Source organism: Monodelphis domestica, chromosome 6 (genome assembly GCF_027887165.1).
Source record: "Monodelphis domestica isolate mMonDom1 chromosome 6, mMonDom1.pri, whole genome shotgun sequence".
NCBI lineage: Eukaryota > Metazoa > Chordata > Mammalia > Didelphimorphia > Didelphidae > Monodelphis > Monodelphis domestica.
The window spans coordinates 9938821-9957073 of record NC_077232.1 but is presented as its reverse complement, the minus strand read 5'-3'; the positions used below and the strand labels follow the sequence as shown (position 1 = coordinate 9957073).

At 46.6% G+C, this 18253-nt stretch overlaps 1 protein-coding gene across 5 annotated transcripts; it reads right to left on the bottom strand.

Annotated features, from left to right (window-relative positions):
• Positions 1 to 785: 785 nt before the first annotated feature.
• Positions 786 to 16089, bottom strand: LOC130454963 (phospholipase A and acyltransferase 3-like). 5 transcript variants are annotated; one of them, XM_056801567.1, is made up of 5 exons: positions 15842 to 16089; positions 15051 to 15117; positions 4956 to 5058; positions 3891 to 4159; positions 786 to 2593 (listed from the first exon to the last, which is right to left on the bottom strand). In XM_056801567.1, the coding sequence occupies exons 2-5, from the start codon at positions 15054 to 15056 to the stop codon at positions 2495 to 2497; spliced, it is 477 nt and encodes a 158-aa protein (XP_056657545.1). In that variant the 5' UTR covers positions 15057 to 15117; positions 15842 to 16089; the 3' UTR covers positions 786 to 2494. The 5 variants fall into 5 exon arrangements, with proteins under 5 accessions (XP_056657545.1, XP_056657544.1, XP_056657541.1 ...); XM_056801566.1 differs by having other exon boundaries at positions 15598 to 16087; XM_056801563.1 differs by lacking the exon at positions 15842 to 16089 and adding an exon at positions 15318 to 15635.
• Between the last annotated feature and the right edge of the window lie 2164 nt (positions 16090 to 18253).

Sequence of the window (18253 nt, the reverse complement as noted above, 5' to 3'; positions counted from 1 at the left end):
GCTAATCTGTGCTAGTTTTCTTAAGTTCAAAGTCTTAGCAATAGACAGCAAAAGGAAGAAAAGGTTCTGACCTTCAGAGCTAGTTGGGCCTTACACACCTTACAGCTCAAACTGCTCCCCTTAAATCCTTTTGTCTGATGACATGATCACAGGAATCCCAGTAGAACACACAGTTGGGAAAATCAGGAATAGAGGTACTGCTATACAGAGACAGGTAGAGAGGCTCCTTCCAGTTTCCATTCAGAGGGCCAGGAAGCAAGAGAGTTAGCCAAGAGAGACCAACTCCCACTCCCAGTTGCCCCGTCCCCCACCAACTGTCATTCTTGTCAATATCTTCTCTCTAATATTCCAACTGCTGTTTGTTCCACCTGAGTGGCAGAAAGTCCAAAACTTGCTTCAGTTTTCCTTTCCACAAAACTAACAAGGTTCTTCTGGACACCTATCCTCAAGCGTGGCCCTAACTCCCAACCCTTCCCACAAGTTCCCTCTGTCCTTCCCAGGTCCAATCCCTAGCTCCCATATTCAACTATATTCAGCCTCCCAAATACCCCAACCCATCCACTAATTAAAGTCAGAGCAGCTGAAAACTCTTGGCCAAAACTCAAGCTTTTGCACAAAAGCCCAAGTTTCAACCTTTCTCAAGCTCTGTACGCCTCCACTCCTTCCAACAGCCTTGGGTACCTGACATCCAAGATCACTAACTGGTTCTTAAGACAAGATAATAGTGACTGGGCAGGAAATGCCTTTTTTAATACACCCACAAATGTCCCTAAATGAATAACACATTTTGAGAAGTAAGATAAAGTTTTATTATGAAAAATTAAGAGCATTTTATAGTTTTCAAAGCATCTTCACACACATTTCATATCAGCCTTAAGTTATTGCTGGGAAGAAGGCACTTGTATTCTCAAATGAAAGAGGAGGAAATTGAGACATAGGAGGGGAAATGACTTGCCCAAGGCCATATAATCATGACAAAGCCTACTCTCCCAACTCTAGATCTGGCTCCCACAATTTTCAAATACCCCAATAGCTGCCCTTTGAAAGGCAGAAACTACCATCAAATAGAATAACTGTTCTATGGATGGGAATTGGTGACTTCTCTCAAACCAAATGGATTCTCACTTCACATAGCATCAGAGAGTTGGCTGGTTTTTCTCTCTGTCTGCCCCAGGCCCATTTTTCTGCACTCCCCTGGAATCCAAGGCAGCTTTTCCTAGCAGCACCCCATGCCTCAGAGCTCCTCTTCTTACCTGCCTGCTAGGCACCACCCAAACTTTCCTAGACTGTACTCCATTTCCTCAGATCAGCAAGGGCAGATTGGCCAGACCAAATCTTAGACAAGGATGGGAACAAGTTCACAAAATAAGTATTACCCAAAGCTTCACAATTTCGGGGGGAGGAAAGGGGAGAATTCCTGAACCTGGTATGTTTTAACCTAAAGCAGTCAGCCTCTGAGGGTGAATTTCATTCAGCCAGGTTGGTCTTTAGCTATGCTGGAGCCCTTCCCTGACACTCTTCCAATCATGTGGGAATGAAAATAAGGGATCTTTACTGTCTTCACCCAAGCCCAAAGGCCATGGGAAAGCTAAAGGAAATCTGGTCGGGGAAGAGAGAGACACTGCTATGCCTCTCCTCAGAAATCCTCCGGATGCACTTTCCCTCCGTCCATTCTCAGTAGCTAGCCATAGAGGCTTATGGGGAGTTCTCACCTGGCCATGGCCAATGGATGTGGCTAGAGAGAAATTCCAGACCCCTGCCACCTACAAGGGTATTGTCCCATCCTCTCATTAATGGGAAAGAAAAGCACAATATTGGCTTTATCTTCCCTCCCTCCCTGCCCCTCCTGTCAATTCTCTAAAGGCAGATTTATTCCCATTTATTTTTAGTTTGCATGCATTCTTTTATATAGTGCGTATTTGGAGGTGACGTGTTTCTTTCTAGGGGTCGATTGTTTTAGAAATCACTGTGGGAAGCAGGGAATTCTGGTCCTCAAGGCAATAAAGGAATCAGAACATTGTTCTGTCTCCTAGCACACACAGAGGCAATTGAGCATTGGGAAAAGAATGCTGGATTTGGTACCGGAAGACCCCAATTGGAATTGCAGTTCTGCGCCTTTCCCCCTGTTTGACCTTGGGAGAGTCACAACTTCTCTGTCCCCTCCTCTCTTAAATGAGGGGCTGGGGCTAGAGGATAGCGCACTAAGGACCCTTCCAGCTCCGCACTAGGGGCAGACTGGGGCCAGCTGTGATTCTTTTCCTCCAAGGATGGCAAAGGAGAGAATGGGCTGCCACTAAACCAGGAAAGGTTTATGTTAGTTCCATTTTCTATCTAACCCAGGAGGGAGAGCTTGCGGCAGACTTATCATGGGCCTTTCCCAGTGAATTTTTTTAATAAAACCATCTTACTTTATTAAAAGCATTAAGGCACTGAACGCCATGTTGCACAATATAACCTGTGGCGCAGCTAAGCTTCCATAACTCGGATGGCCATCTCATTGGTTTTGCCGTCTGTTTCTTGAAACCAACACACCAAAGAGGCCAGCAAGAGCCAAACCGCCAGCTATCCCAGCTCCAATGCAGATATCTCTGACCTGCAAACACACAAGAAAGCCTTGGTCAATGGGGAAGCCTGTCCCCTCCCCCCGTTTCCAACCATACTTTGCAAGCTTGGATTTGGCTCTCTGCTCCCTTGGTAAAAAGTAAGGCACTAACAGCCCATGCGGGATGCATGGACATGTCTCAATCATACAGAGAGGGAGGAGTCCAATGGATGAACCCAAGGATAAACCACCCAAAACAGGTCTGGGAGGTGGGAGGAATCACGTCAGTTTTAGCCCTTTGGCTACCATATCACTTAAAATTCCCCCATTTTCTTCATCATCCCTTCCATGTCCCAAACGTCTAACCGACCCATTAATTACAAGAAGCAGGGGCAATGGCCATATAAGACTGAGGGGCGACTCTAAAGAGAGGGGAAAAAGAAGGGGAGGGGAGAGGGGCTTCTAGGGACAATCCAGATACAACCGGAGGACATCCCACGTGTTCTGTGCAGCTATTTTAGTTAATGTTGTCACAATTTTTATTATTTTTTAAATTCTCCCCCAGCCCTTCCACCAGCAACATTGGGTCAGTTATGCGTGTGAAATTATGCAAACCCTTCCGTTTTAGCCATGCTACCAAAAAAAGCAGCAAGAATAAAGTGGAAAAATTATACTTCTGTTTTGTGCAGCTTTTTTTTAAATGCCAGAATGAGTATTATAGAAAACCAATGGCCTTTGGGGGGTCTCAGGGGCCGTTACAGCACGGGGGGATATAAGGGAGCATTGTACTCATTGTCATAAATCGAACAGCCTTTAGGAAAATCATTCATTGCCACCCTGTGGCCATGGCCTAGGTGTCAATTCTGGTATGCAAAGAATCACAGACAGGATGGCAGTAAGCCAGGGCAGATGCTGAACACACTCACCTGAAGCATAAAGGGGGTTCATCTCCCCTAAAGAAATGGGGGACCTCACCCTACGGATTACTGCAGGCCCACCCGCTGCCAGAATCTCTTCCCGGGCCCCCAGCTCCTGTGCCCCCACTCACAGTGCCATTCATCTACTGTGAATAGTTTAGTTATTTATATATAGTTTCCCCCACAGAGAAATTCCCAGAGTTTTAAGGCCAGCCTCTCCTCACGAGGGAGCAAGAAGGATACCCTCACATAGGGAGGCTCAGTTTGAAGCAACAAGAGCCCAGGCCCAGGGGAAGCTGAGGAAGCAGACAAGACTTCACCTGCTCAGCACGGGCTTCCTGTTATAACCCCATGGAAATGGCCCCCGAGCGAGCCTTCCCGGCAGGCCTAACAGCATTCATTGGGCCACCATTGGGGGGGGGGGGGCCTACCTGATCACTGCGATGGATTCCGTATCTCAGGTCATTCACAAAGTGCTCACAGTTCTCGCTGGTCAGCTTATAAAGTACCTCCTTCCCCACCTCCTCCAAAGCCCGTTGGACAATCTTGTTGACCGGCAGCGGTTGGTACTTGTTGTCATGCTTGTTATTCACCTGATACTTGTCTTTCCCAACCACCGAACGGAGCAGCTCCTTCTTTACCCTGGCTTTGTCCGTCAGGGCTGACATGATGCTGGAAGCCCCAGCCCCAGCATATTCACCTTTTAGACAAAAATAATAATAATAATAATAATAATAATAAAGGAAAGATGAGAAAAGAGAAGAAAGAGAAGAGAAGAGAAAAAAGAAGAAGAGAGAGGAGGGGAGGAGGGGGGAGGGGAGGAGAGGGGAGGGGAGGAGGGAGGGGGGAGGAGGGAAGGGGAGGGGAGGGGAGGGGAGGGGAGAGAAAAAAGAAAAGAAAAGAAAAGAAAAGAAAAGAAAAGAAAAGAAAAGAAAAGAAAAGAAAAGAAAAGAAAAGAAAAGAAAAGAAAAGAAAAGAAAAGAAAAGAAAAGAAAAGAAAAGAAAAGAAAAGAAAAGAAAAAGGCACCCCAGGATGGTCTCTCCTAAGCAGTCCTATCCCAAGTTAGACCCAATGGCACCATCTGACAGTGTCACAGAGGGGCCAGTTATGGGACAGTCAAGCTGTCCTCCAAAACCAGACTTGAGACCCACCCAAGAGGCTTCATCAACCCAGCATGAATCTGCCATCTATCAACAGAAACTCCCCTCACCCGTTCTCTAACCAGGGAGCCTTCACAAGGTCTGCCCCCTGCCCGGTCTGTTTACTGTTGCTTTGCTGCCATGTACTCTTAGTGGATCCATTTGGGGCTTTCTTGGAGGGATTCGCCATTTCCTTCTCCAGCTTGTTTTATAGAGGAGGAAGTGGGCAAACAGGGTTGAGTGACTTGCCCAGGACCATAGAGCCAATAAGCATGTGAGGCCAGATTTGAACTCGGGAAGATGAGCCGTCCTGACCCTCCCCAACACAGACAAACTCACAAAGCAGAGTTTCTTACTTGGAGGTGCCAGGTGGACAACATAACCATCACCCACATAAATGGCCCAATGACTGTAGCACATTCGGAAAATCTCAATCAGATCGCCAGGTTTGGGTTCCGGCTACAAAATCACAAACAAGGCTAAGTTAGAAGTTGCATTTGGAAAGAGAGATGAGAGAGCTTATCCCAAAAAGCATGCGAAAGGCCATGAAAGGACTCATTGAAGGAAAGCTTAGAAGGGATAAGACATATTGGGAGCCAAGAGGGCAGAGTACAGCCTGGGACCCAGCTGAACTCTCCCAACATTCCCTGTAAACAAGTTTAAAATAACACCTCAAGGAAAAATAGTCTAAATTAATTAATTAAATAACATTTTTCAATTCAAAAAATAATAATAAAATGACACCTCACATCAAATTTTGGAGTGGCAGAGCCAGCAAAAGCTCAGAGGGAGGCATTTTTTCATCCTAAGACAACTTAAGAGGTCAGGAGGGAAGGTCTGTGGCCCTGGAGGGGATAGGAGTCCCAGCCATGGGCCTTGGAGGCAGATGCCCCAGCACCAGAGCTTTGGGAACTCTCAGCCCAGACACAGTAAGGGGGTTACACAAGTGATCAGAGAGATTACCTGGAACCCTTTGCTGGCACTGGCTACAGCTGACATTAATTAGCAACTCTATCATCCATAAGCAGTTCTGGACCACATTCCAAGGCAGAAAGGAGTGCTGGGGGGAGGTCACAAGGGAGCAGGATACCTGGTCACGGTTCCAAAGAAAAAGGAACACTAGTGCTTGTGATTACAGGCGACCAGGGGCCCTTCTTGGATAAAGATCACAGCACAGACCAGGACAGCAATGATCACACCCTTCCCAGGATCACATCATCTTGGAAGGACCAAAATCGTATAGACCGCCAGAACTTTCTCTGAAAACAGCAGCCCCAAAATAGTCTGAAACTGGATATGGTGACTCCCTACCCTAAGGTGAGCAGAGCGCAACTTTAACATAAAATTCAAAGAAAAAAATAAGTTGAAAAAAAAAGCTAGCAACAAAGAGAGAATTTGACCATAAAAAGCTACAGAGGCAAGGAAGACAAAAATTTAGAAGACAACAATGTGAAAAGCCTTACAACCAAAGCCTCAAAGAAAAATGCTAATTCAACTCAAGTTCAGCAAGAATTCCTGGAAGAGTTTTTTAAAAGAGAAAAGAGAAATTGTGGGGAAATTGGGAAAAGAAATGAAAGTGAGGCAAGAAAATTATGAAAAGAGAATTAACAGCTTGGTAAAAGAGGCACGCAAAAAATACTGATGAAAATAACATCTTAAAAAATAGAATTGGCCTGTTGGTAAAAGAGGCATAAAAATTCATTGAGGAAAAGAACTTTCTAAAAAGCAGAATCACCCAAATGCAAAAATAGGTGCAAAATCTCAATGAAGAAAATAATTTCTTAAAGATTAGAATTGGACAAGTAGAAGCTAATGACTCTATGAAACATCAAGAAATAATAGAAGAAAATGTAAAATATCTCATAGGAAAAAAAACAACAAACCTGGAGAATATATTGAGAAGAGAGAATTTAAGAATGATTGGACTACCTGAAAGTCAGAAACAAAAAAAGAATAAATAAATAAAAGTCTAGATATTATATTTCAAGAAATTATAAAGGAAAATTGTCTGGATATCTTGGATCCAAAGAGTAAAATAGAAAGTGAAAGGATCTACCAATTACCTCCTGAAAGAGATCCTTAAAGGAAAACTCTTAGGAGTGTGATAGCCAAATTCCAAAGTTTCTAGGTCAAGGAGTAGCTATTGCAAACAGCCAGAAAGAAACAATTCAAGGTCCCTCCCAGCTCTGGCAGCTATTTAAACTCTTGAAGGCCGAATGAGCTTGTTTCTCAAGTTTTTTCTCCTGCCTCCTGCCATTTCCTATATCTTGACCCTTTGTCCTTACCCAATTCCAGAGGCTTATCAAGGTGCAAAATTGAACACAAGCACCCCATTTTGCAAACCATAAAACTTTACATATATGTGAGTCAGCCTCCTTGTCAGTATTAATCATCGTCCTCTTGAGGGTGCCTCCCTGAGTGCAGCCTTCACAAAGACCAGCCCTCTCTCCTCCAGTCTCTGCCTGGAGAAACAGTGCTGAGGCCCCAATCACAGGATTGTAGGACACTTTCTAGAAGGAGCCTTAGAGTCAGGTTCTTCCAAGCCCTTCAGCTCCCAGGTGAGGGAACAAATTTGGATAATGATGGGCCTGATACATAGCAGAGGCCCATCCCAGCCCCACTGTCTCTGCAACAATTAGAGATGAACCTAAGAAATGATGAAAGGGTTTCTGACTAATTAATTCGTTATCCAGAAAACTGAATCAACCAGAACAATTCAGTGAGTGCCTTCCCTCCTTCATTACAATGTTGTCTCCCCCATTTAACTGGGAGCTCCTTGAAGGCAAGGGCCTTGCCTAGTTTTGCCTTTCTTAATTCTTTGCCTTCTCTTTCCTGGCACATAGTAAGTGTTTAATAAATGGTTGTTGGTGATGCATTTCTTGAACGTATAACTTAAAGTGAGTTAAACTGGAAAATATTGCTGCTCTAGGCTTCCAGAAATTCCCTGTCTCATTGACTTTGGAATGTTAACTGGGCAGCAACTCACTCTCATTTCTCTATTCTTACCACTCCCAACTTTCTAGGAAAACCGTCTCTGATCATTCTAGAAGTGCAGAGACCATGTGATCATGGACACTTATAGAAGGCTGGGATTTTTAGAGGGCAACTAGGTGACACCATCGTATACAGAGTACTAGGCCTAGAGTCAGAAAGACTCATCTTTGTAAGTTCAAAACCAGCCTCAGACACTTACTGGCTGTTTGACCCTGGGCAAGTCACTTAAACCTGCTTGCCTTGGTTTCCTCATTTGTAAAATGAACTGGAGAAGGAAAGGACAAATGGTTCCAATATCTCTGTCCAGAAAACCCCAAATGAGATCATAAAGAGTCAGATACATCTGAAATGTCTGAACAACAGTGAAGCTGGAATTTAAATCAAACCATGTGGACTTGGGGAGAGTAAAACTGATAGTGGAGCCTACAAGCCAGGACCTCCCAAGTTACAGGCAGTTCCCTTGGACCTGAACATTAGGACAACTGTCATCTGTCACCTCACATTCTTCTCTCAGGGCATGTGCCCAAACTTGACAGCATGCAGGCAGAGGCAAGATCCTTGTGATCCAGAGTGTCTCTCCCTCCTTTGAGGGAGATCTTGTCGTTGATCCAAACAGAGAGGATGCTGGGCATCACTCTTCCCCTACTACTGTGGCAGTACAGCACAGACCTAGAAGGCCTTTGGGGACAAACATGAGAAAATCAAGCTAAAGGTCAGGTCTGGCCCTTCCTAAGCAAAGCTGGGAAGGACACAGAGTTCATTTTTGACCTTCTACTCTTTCGGGACATGATTCAGCTCTTGCCCGCCCTGCCAATTCCTGCAAATAGAAAATGGCCCTCGAGTGGCCTTTTTTCTGATTCCTCACTCAAAGCACACGTTCTCTGCTCCCTTGCCTATGTTAGTAGAGTCCCACCCATCTGCAATCAGTCATTTATCCCTGTGATTACTTCTCGTGAGTAGGATCTAGCTTAGTGTGATTCCCTAAGGAGAGTGATGTGTTACTTAGGAACAGGCAACAATCAGAAGTAGCTACATTCAGGATGTCACAGTGGAGGGGGCTGTTTCCTATAAGAAAATCTTCTCTCCGATGTGAAACTTTGTTTAACATGTCAGTGTAGTTGGGGGAGGGGGAGAGAGCTCCATTCAGGTGCCATGAGCTTCAGTGCAAAGTCCCCCAATGTATGAGGAGCCCCTCCACCCTCTGGCGCTTCCTCCCCGTGTCTGGTCGAGAGGCTTAGCCTAATAGCCAGCTATGTCAGTGGAGGACCCATTGCTAAGGTGGATGTCTTGAGGATGGGGTGTAGATGGGCTGGTTGCTACATACCCGCCTCATTGTTTGATAAACACCCAGAAATTATATGAACACAATTACGCAATACTTTTCATAATGCAAATTAAAACAACTCTGAGGTGCCACCCAATAGCTATCAGATTGGATGCTAGGACAGTAAAGGAAAGTAATGAATGTGGAAGGGATGTGGCAAATATGGACACGAATGCATTGTTGGTGGAGTTGTGAACTGCTCCAACCATTCTGGAGGGCAATTGGGGACTAGGCTTGAAAGGCTATAAAACTGTGTATACCCCTTGATCCAGTACTACTACTACTACTACTACTACAGTAATACTACTGTATCCCAAAGAGGTTTTTGTTTCTTTTTTTTAATGGAGGGGGGAACCAAAGAATGATGTTCTAAATTGACTAAAAAATAAAATAAAATAAAATAATAATTTTTAAAATGGAGGGGGGGTTGGTTAAGGACTTCCTTATACAAGACTATTTATAGCCGCCCTTTGTGTAGTGCAAAGAATTGGAAACTGAGGAGATGACTGTCAATTAGAGAATGGCTGAACAAATTGTGGTATGTGATGGAGATGGAATACTGTTGTGCTATAAGGAATGGTAAACAGGATGAGTTCAGAGAAAGCTTGGAAGACCTACATGAACTGATGCAGAGTGGAATAAGCAGAACCAGGAAAACATTATACACAGTAACAGCGATATTGTGGAATGATCCCTTGTGATAGACTTTGCTACTCTCAGCAATACAACGATCCAGGACAATTCTGAGGGACTTATGACAAAGAATGCTGTCCTCCTCCAGGGAGAGAACTACTGAGTCAGTTGCAGATTGAAGCATGCGATATCTCACTTTGGTTTATTTGGGTTTTTGCTTTCCGAGAGTTTTCTCTTATAAAAATAAACAATATGGAAATGTGTTTTGCATGATAAAACATGTATAATACAGATCAAACTGCTCACCAGCTCAGGGAAGGGAGGGAGGAAGACAATTTGGATCATCTAACTTCAGAAAACTTATATGGAAAATTGTTGTTCCATGTAATTGGTAAAATATCTTTATAAAAAATATTTTTCACACAAATAAGGTCAAATCTAAACAATTGGGAAAATGCTAATTGCTCATAAGTAGGCCAAGCCAATATAATAAAAATGATGATTCTGCCTAAGTCACTTTACTTATGCAGTGCCACACCAAGCAGACTACTGAAAAATTATTCTATAGGACTAGAAAAAATAACAAATTTCACCTAGAAGAGGAAAAGGTCAAGAATATCAAGGGAATTAATGAAAGAATATTTGAAGGAAGAAGGCCTCTCCATATCAGATCTCAAAACTGTCCTACAAAGCAGTAATCATCAAAACAATCTGGTACTAGCTAAGAAATAGAGTAATGGACCAATGGAATAGATCAGGTACATAACACACAAATGACTGAGGTAAGTAAGCCCCAAGGATCCAAGCTTTAAGGACAAGAATTCATTGTATGACAAAAATTGCTGGAAAACTGGAAAACAGTTTGGCAGAAACTAGATATAGACCTATATAGACCTAACATCTCCTACCATCATATATCAAGATAAGGTCAAAAGGAGTAGTATTTGATTTAGATATAAAGAATGATACCCTGGGGGCAGCTGGGTAGCTCAGTGGATTGAGAACCAGTCCTAGAGAGGGGAAGTCCTAGGTTCAAATCTGACCTCAGCCACTTCCTAGCTGTGTGACCCTGGGCAAGTTGCTTAACCCCCATTGCCTAGCCCTTACCACTCTTCTGCCTTGGAGCCAATACACAGTATTGATTCAAAGATGGAAGGTAAGGGTTTAAAAAAATGATACCCTAAACAAATTAGGGGAGCATGGAATAGTTTTCCTGTCAGGTCAATGATTTAAACCTCAAAATTTCTCAGACTTATGAATGTTAGGGGTTTCCCCCATTGGGGAATCTTCTACTTTAAAAAATTCCCTAGCAGATAGTGAGAATTCTACTTGAATGTGAGGGCTCCTTGCCTTGGGAATATCCCTACTCCACCCTACTTAGGACTGCTTTAGGACAGAGAGCTCCTTGAGAACAATGAAAAGTGCTTTGACCCATGCTTATGGAAGGGACAGGAAGTTCTTTGAGTCATGACTGTTTTAGAATTGATACAATGGGATACTAAGTACCTATAAAGGTGGGGCAACTTGTAAACTACTTAACCTAAAAGGGTGATAACTTATTCAGAGGTTTTTTCTTAATGAAATTTGTCGACACAGCAGCATTTTTTCCTGACTTAATAAAGAGATTAAAACTACTCAGCTGTGAATTCAAAATGGGCGGTCCTTTAGAAACATCTACAGTGATTGGTAGATGTAAGGACTTAGGGGAGGTGACAGAGGAGATTTTGCCCTTAAAAATAAGAGCTCAGAGAAGAGCAAGGAATCTGGATTTCTGACTCTCATTCTGGAGGAAAGCTCCTTGAGGAGCTCCTCTGAGGGGCTCTGTCCCTCTGGGGTAGGAGCTCTGGAGGCTCTTGAGAGAGGCCCTTTGAAACAATCTCTGGCTGGAAGACTCTTGGAGGAAGGACGCTGGCCTGGTGTCACTAGTATCCTTGTTTAGTCAGACCTTGTGGTGAGTGTTAAAAAACTGACTGATTTCTCTCTTAAGACTCAGGTCTAGGCCATATTGGCTTGAGGCCCTTCATACTTATTCCTTTCTTACTCTCTCTCTCTTTCTTTGATTACTCATTGTATTGTTAATTAAAATCTCTATAAAACCCAATTGACTTGAGTATTTGAATAATTGGGAATATTTCCCTGGCGACCACCTTATATTTGATTTAAAACCCAAGACACTGTAGTGAAACATATTTCTGCGGTCAAATTTACTCACCCTCTCTTATATCTATCACAATTTATATCTTCCACTATTTCAATCACTACAGTTTAAGACCTCAACCATTTTAAATCTCACAATGATTAAGGAAAGAATTTATGATCAAACAAGAGACAGAGAGTGTTATGAGATATAAAATGCAGGGTTTTGATTATCCTAAATGTCAAAGGTTTTATATAAAACCAAAACAGTCAGGATTAAAAGGAAAACAGAAAATTAGGGGGAGGGGAAAGGGAAGAATTCCCGGCAAGTATCTCTGATAAAGGCCTCATTTCTCGAATATATAGAGAATCGAGTCAAACTTTTAAAAATACAAGTCATTCCCCACTTAATGAAATTATCTACAATCATATGAAAAAATGCTCTAATTCCCTATTGATTAGAGAAGTGCAAATTAAAACAACTCTAAGGCAACATCTCTCACCTATCAGATTGGCTAATATAACAGAAAAGGAAACTGACAAATGTTGCAGAGGATGGGGAAAATTGGGACATTAATACCCAATTAAAATGTAAATTCCAACCATTCTGGAGAGCAGTTTGGAACTCTGCCCAAAGGTCTATACATCTATGCAAACCCTTTGACTCTGTAATCCATACCCTATTAACACTACTGGGTCCCAAAAAGATTTAAAAAGGGGGAGGAACCTGCTCGTACCAAACTATTGATAGCTGCTCTTTCTGTGGTGGCAAAGAATTGGAAACTGAGGGGATGTTCATCAACTGGGGAATGACTGAACAAATTGTGGGGGTTGCTTGCAACAGAATACTATTGTGCTATGAAAAATGAGATGGGATGCTTTCAAGTGAAAAATCTGGGCAGAAGCAGGCTTGAGAACATTGTACACAGTAACAGCAATATTGCATGATAATCCACTGTGGAGGTCTTAGCTATTCTCAGCAATACAATGATCCAAAACAGTTCCAAAGGATTTCTAATGAAAAATGCTGTCCAGTCTGAATGTAGATCAAAGACTACAATTTTCTACCTTATTTTTTCCTGCTTTGTCTGTATTTTCTTTCACAGCATGACTAATAGGCAAATGTGTTTTGTATGACTGGACATGTATAACCTCGATCAAATTGCTTGTCTTCTCAAAGAGGAGGAAGAGAAGAGAGGGAGGGAAAGAATTTGGAACTCAACATTTTTCAAAACAAATGTTAAAAATGTTTACATGTAATTGAAAACTTTGTTTTTATTTTAATGTGCTAAACCCTAGTACTATTAGAGCGAGTTGAATGGCTGGACCCATTTCTGGAAGGAGATCTAGAGTGGAGTGTCAAAGGGATCTATTCTTGGCCCAGGACTGGGTATCATTTTTTTTTATTTTAAACCCTCACTTTCCATTTTAGAGTCAATACTGTGTGTTGGCTCCAAGGCAGAAGAGCAGTAAGGGCTAGGTAATGGGGGTGAAGTGACTTGCTTAGGGTCACACAGCTAGGAAGTGTCTGAAGCCAGATTTAAACCCAGGACCTCCTGTCTCCAGCCCTCGCAGAGCCCCCCACTTCTTAGCAATGACTTGGATGGAGACCTACATGACATACTTATCAAATCTGTCAGCAACACAAATCTGGAAGGAAGAGCAAACCTGCTGGATGCCAGAAAGAACTCTCTGGGCTCAGGCCCAATCTAGAAAGATAAAACTTAATAGAGAAGGATCTAAGATCCTGAAGTTAATCCAAAAAAAGCTCCTTCACTGGCACAAGATGGCAGGTATGGCCAGTTAGAAGTTTGTCCAAACAAGGTCTGGGGAGTAACCAGCAGCCATTCAAGGCTCATTTGAAAGCCGAGGGGATGCTTAGAGAGGAAAGCACAGTCACATTTAAGGAATAATAAGAACATCTATGATGTGCTCTAAGGTTCTGAAAGAACTTTGCAAATATTCCCTCAGTTGATAGAAACAACCCTGGGAAGTAGGAGCTGTTATGAGTCCCAGGGGGAAACTGAGGCCAGAGAGAGAGGGCCAAACCATGACTTCCCAGGTCACCCAGCAAGGCGCGAGGTGGCACTTGAGCCATCCCCACCTGGCTGCCACAGGTATAAAAAGGAAAAAAAAGAAATGTGTCCTGTTCTGCCTGAGCCCAGAGAAGGGTGGCAAAGCCAGGTCAGATTTCTGCCCGTTTCAGCGGTCTGAGATGGGGGCTCCCCTCCTCCCCAGCCCCCCATGATCAAGGACTTCAAACCTTCATGACTGCTTTAGGGATGCTCCAGACGGGATTCCTGTTTGGATACAGGCATGAGATGGATTAGCTCCATCCAACAACATCCATCCCTTCCAGTCACAACAGGAATTCTGACATCCAGTTCTCAAAGACCCTCCCCCACCACTGCTGACAGCCTGTGCTCTGAGACCCTCCAGCTCCCCCCAGCTCGGCCATCCTGTACCCTAAGACTCCCACACGCTCTGGCATCCTGTTCTCAAAGAGCCCCCCATGTGACCCCCCACTTTTGACATTCTGTGCTCTGAGACTCTCCAGCTGTGCCACCTTACACTCTATGGCTCCCCCAAACTAACAACCTGCGCTCTACAACTCCAAGCTCTGCCAGCCTGTTCTCAAAGACCCCCAACTCTGACCCTCCCATCGCTGACATTCTGGGCTCTGACACCCCCCCTAGCATTTTGTGCGATGAGGCCCTCCAGCTCTGGCACCCAGTACCCTGTCACTCCCCCAAGCTCTGGCCTCCCACTTCTGACATCCTGTGCCTAAAGCCTCCCCCAAGCTGACATCCTGTACCCTAAGCCTCCCCCCAAGCTCTGGCATCCTGTAACTCTAAAGACCCCCCAGCTCTGTTACGCGGGGCTCTAAGAACCCTCCCCCTCAGCGCTGACATCCAGGGTTCGAACCTTCTGTTCTGAGGTTCACCCACTCCCCAGCTCTGCTCCCTCCCTCCCTCCCTCCCTCGGTCTCTTTGTAAGCTCCGGTTCCACCTTCTCTTTCAGTCCTGACCAGAAACAAAACTGAAAGCTGAAGGGCTGGAGAGGCCTGAAGGGCCCGCGGGGACGAGCCGAACCTCCCCCGTTCTGGCTGCTTCCTAAAGGAAAGTTCTATCTGGCGGCCAGCGCCGCCGCATCCCGTTTCTTTCTAAGCGCCCATTGTCTCCCAGGCCAGGCCACAAAGGCATTCTGGGCACTTCCCGGAATAATGGGCAGCTGGGGCTCTCGTTGGCAGCCCGCTGCCAGGGCCCGCCCGGTAAACAAAGCGAAGCACTCGCAAAACGGGCCAGAGGCCCCTAGAAAAGGTCCCGGCGGCCCCTCCGGCACCGAGCCCGGCGCGGATCCCCACCTGCATCTCTGTCCTCCGGGCAGATTCCACGGGGCTTGGGGGTCACTTCTTGGCAGCGAAGGAATTCCTAAGACAGAAAAGGCAAAACTCGAAACTCGATCCCGGGAAGCGAGGACCGGAGCGGGGCAAAGGGGGAAACCGAGGCGATTCCAAGCCGGCTCTCCGCCCACACTTGGCTCGAATTAGCGCCAGCTGTTCCCCATCCCTCCCCCTCGGAGGCCGGGCAGTGAGCGGGGAGATCCTTATCCCTGATTGGACCAGACTAACCTCTGGGAGCGCCGCCACCTGTTTGGGGGAGGGCGCAGGCCTACCCAGCCCAACCCAGCCCAACCCAGGCCTCTCGGGCAATAGCTGCTTGTGACAGGAGAGCAGCTGATTTCGGCCACAAGGCGCTCCCCGGGCAAGGGCGCCCCCCACCGGCGGAGGGAGGCGACAGCTGGGCACTGCCCCTGGTGCCCCGTGGGAGCCCATCAGGGGGGGAGCGGGGACCCTCTCCCCCGCCTCTTCCAGTCATCTAACCCCTGGAGCACCCAGCGGGGGCACCTACAAGCACACCCATGCCCCCTGGGCCCGGCTGAGGGTCGGGGACCAGCGGGAGGGATGCCAGCTGTGGGTGGGGTCTTCCGGGCTCCGCCCAGCCGGGGCGGCGAAGGGAGCTCCTGGGAGGTGAGGAAAGGGCGGAGGGATCCGGGCTCTTCCGAGCCTGGGCAGTCAGCTGGTCTCCGCGGATTTCTCCCGGCCTCTGGAGCCTGGGCTGCCCGTTCCAAAGTGTTTAAGGGGGGATCAGGAACCTTCTCGCCCCGAAGACTTCTCGGGGAGGAGCCTGGAAGGCCTTTTGATTTCTCCTCTGGGCCAGTTCCGCGCGCCGACAAATTTCTAAACACGTTTTCCCGAGCTCGCCGATCCAACGAATCCCCGTCCCGGTGCTGGCCGGCGATCGGACCTGGCTTATCCGCCTCCTATGTATCGACTCTGAAGACTCCTGGAGACGGAGATCTCACCCCCTCTCCAGGCAGCCCTCAAGGCCGGAAAGCCCCACCCCCCACCCCCACTGGCCTCCCCAAAGGGCTCCCAATCCCTCCTCCGTCCAACAGCCCCCTCAGGCCCAGAAAGGGTCCCCCGCCCCCCTCCCATGTTGTGTTTTCCACGTATTCACATGAAAATAAGAATCATGACAGAATCATAGGTCTGGGACTGGAGGGGGCCTTCCAATCTCCCCATTTTAAAGACGAGGAAACGGAGGCCCAGGGAGGGGAAGTGACTTGTCCTGCCCTTACTGAACAAAGTGATTTACTTACAGGTGGGATCTCATCTTATTTCCACAACCTTGTGATTTAAGAGCTAACGCTATAATGATCTTCACTATACAGATGGGGAAACTAAGACTGCGTGGTTAAATAACCTGCCCAAGGTCACACAGCTGTCTGAGGGAGGATTTGAACTCACATTTTCCAGACCATGAGTACAGACCTCTAACCCCTGGGTCGTGCCCTATCCTACCTGATCTTCACTTAGGGAGGTCCCCAGGCCCGTCATCATCCTCACTCCCCTCTGGACAATCTAGGGCTCCAGATGGGCCCGGAGCAGAGCAGACAATACGCTGGGACTAGAAGTGCCTCCTTCTTCCCAACTCCCAGTCCTGGCCACTAGACCTCTCTTAAAGCAACTTGACCCTGCATGAGCCTCCTTGGCTGCCCTTCTTTCTAGCTCTGGTCTCATGGGGAATCTGCAGTCCACTAGGACCCTGGATTTTTTTCAAGAAAACCAATGGCGAATCAGAATCCCTTCTTACACTTGGGAAATTGATTTTTTGAACCCAAGAGGAAAATTTTACATTTACTTCTAATCAACCTCATCTAAAATTTGGCCCAGTTTTCTAGTCTCCTTGGGCTCCTTTCAGACTGACTGAGTGGGAAGAATACTGTGTTTGGAGGGTCTGATCCACAGCTTAGCTACTTGGGACCTTGGGTGACCCTGGATGTCCTGCCTTCCACGATTCCATGAGAATCCAGGGACAGTGAGCCGGGAGCAGTCAATGGGGAACACTATAAAAAGCTGCCAAGTGCTTCATGCCAGCAGGCAGTAGGCATGAGGCTGGAAGTCAGGATGAGCTTGCCAAGGAGTGGGATGCCTCAGGAAGTGATGGGGTCCCCCTCACTTAACAGTCCTTGAGCAGAGGCTGGACTGGATCCAGCCCGGTGAGTTCCTGAAAATTCTGTGATTCCCTCATCTAGAGTCCGGCCAGCTCTCTGACTCCTTGGAGTGTGGAGATCCACACGTGGGGTCTCTGAGGCGATGTCTCCAGCAGAAAGGACCCACTAAGAAAGCTTTTGCATGCTGCCACCAAAAGGCCAGTCCAGCCAGGCCTGACCAGCTTCAGCCCTAGCTTAGTTACCCTTGGGGCAATTTTCCAAGTTAAGGACCACTCCAAGACCAACCACAAAGTGGTCAGGGTTGGGGATCTGCTAAAGGAGTCATTATTAGCATTTCCCAATTAAATTAAGCGTTCTTCGAAGACTTTCCAAGGGGGCAGCCTCCTTCCCTCCCTGGAGACCCTCCTCTACTTTGAGGTAGGGGTCCTTGTCCTCCACCACCAGTGACCATCCTCACCTCCCTGCGATCCTGTTCCTGCAAGGCTGGCTCTAGGTAGGAGTCATCTGGGGCACTGTGCCCACCTCGGCCTCCCAGAGCCGCTCTAACCCACAGTGCCACCTTGACCCTGAAGGCTGGTCCCAGCTCCAAGGCCCATGGATCAGGCAGAAAGTCGGTGGCCTTGGAGGAGGGCCACAAAGGCACCAAGGCAGGGAAGGGGAGGTCAGGTCCCGGGCACCCATGTTTGGCACAAGGGAGCTAGGCAGAAATCAAATCACCAGGGCTTTTCAATGCAAAACGGGAGCTTGTATTTCATTCCAGGAGCAAGGGGAAGCCACGGAGGTTTAGTGAGCAGAGTAGATCACCTGGTCTGACTCTTACTTGACATGGGAGGAAGCTGGGGCCCTGTGAAAGAGATTTAATGCTCACACACGTTGGAAGTGGAGGCTGGAAGCCAGGGCTCCCGACTCTCCAGGGCAAGGTTCTGTCCACCTTCGTGTATTCTTCCTAAAGCAGGCGCCTTCAAAGGAACCACCAAACAGCCTATGTGGGCGGGGAAGGCCCCGCCTTGGGGGGCTGCTGTGACTTCTGCCAGCCCAAGGGAAAAGATG

What these genes read in the sequence shown, in the direction of transcription:
- LOC130454963 (XM_056801567.1), bottom strand. An exon ending in TGTCCACCTGGCACCTCCAA is followed by an intron (nt 4,160 to 4,955) that starts GTAAGAAACTCT and finishes TTTGTCTAAAAG; the next exon opens with GTGAATATGCTGGGGCTGGG. An exon ending in GAATCCATCGCAGTGATCAG is followed by an intron (nt 2,594 to 3,890) that starts GTAGGCCCCCCC and finishes GTGTGTTTGCAG; the next exon opens with GTCAGAGATATCTGCATTGG.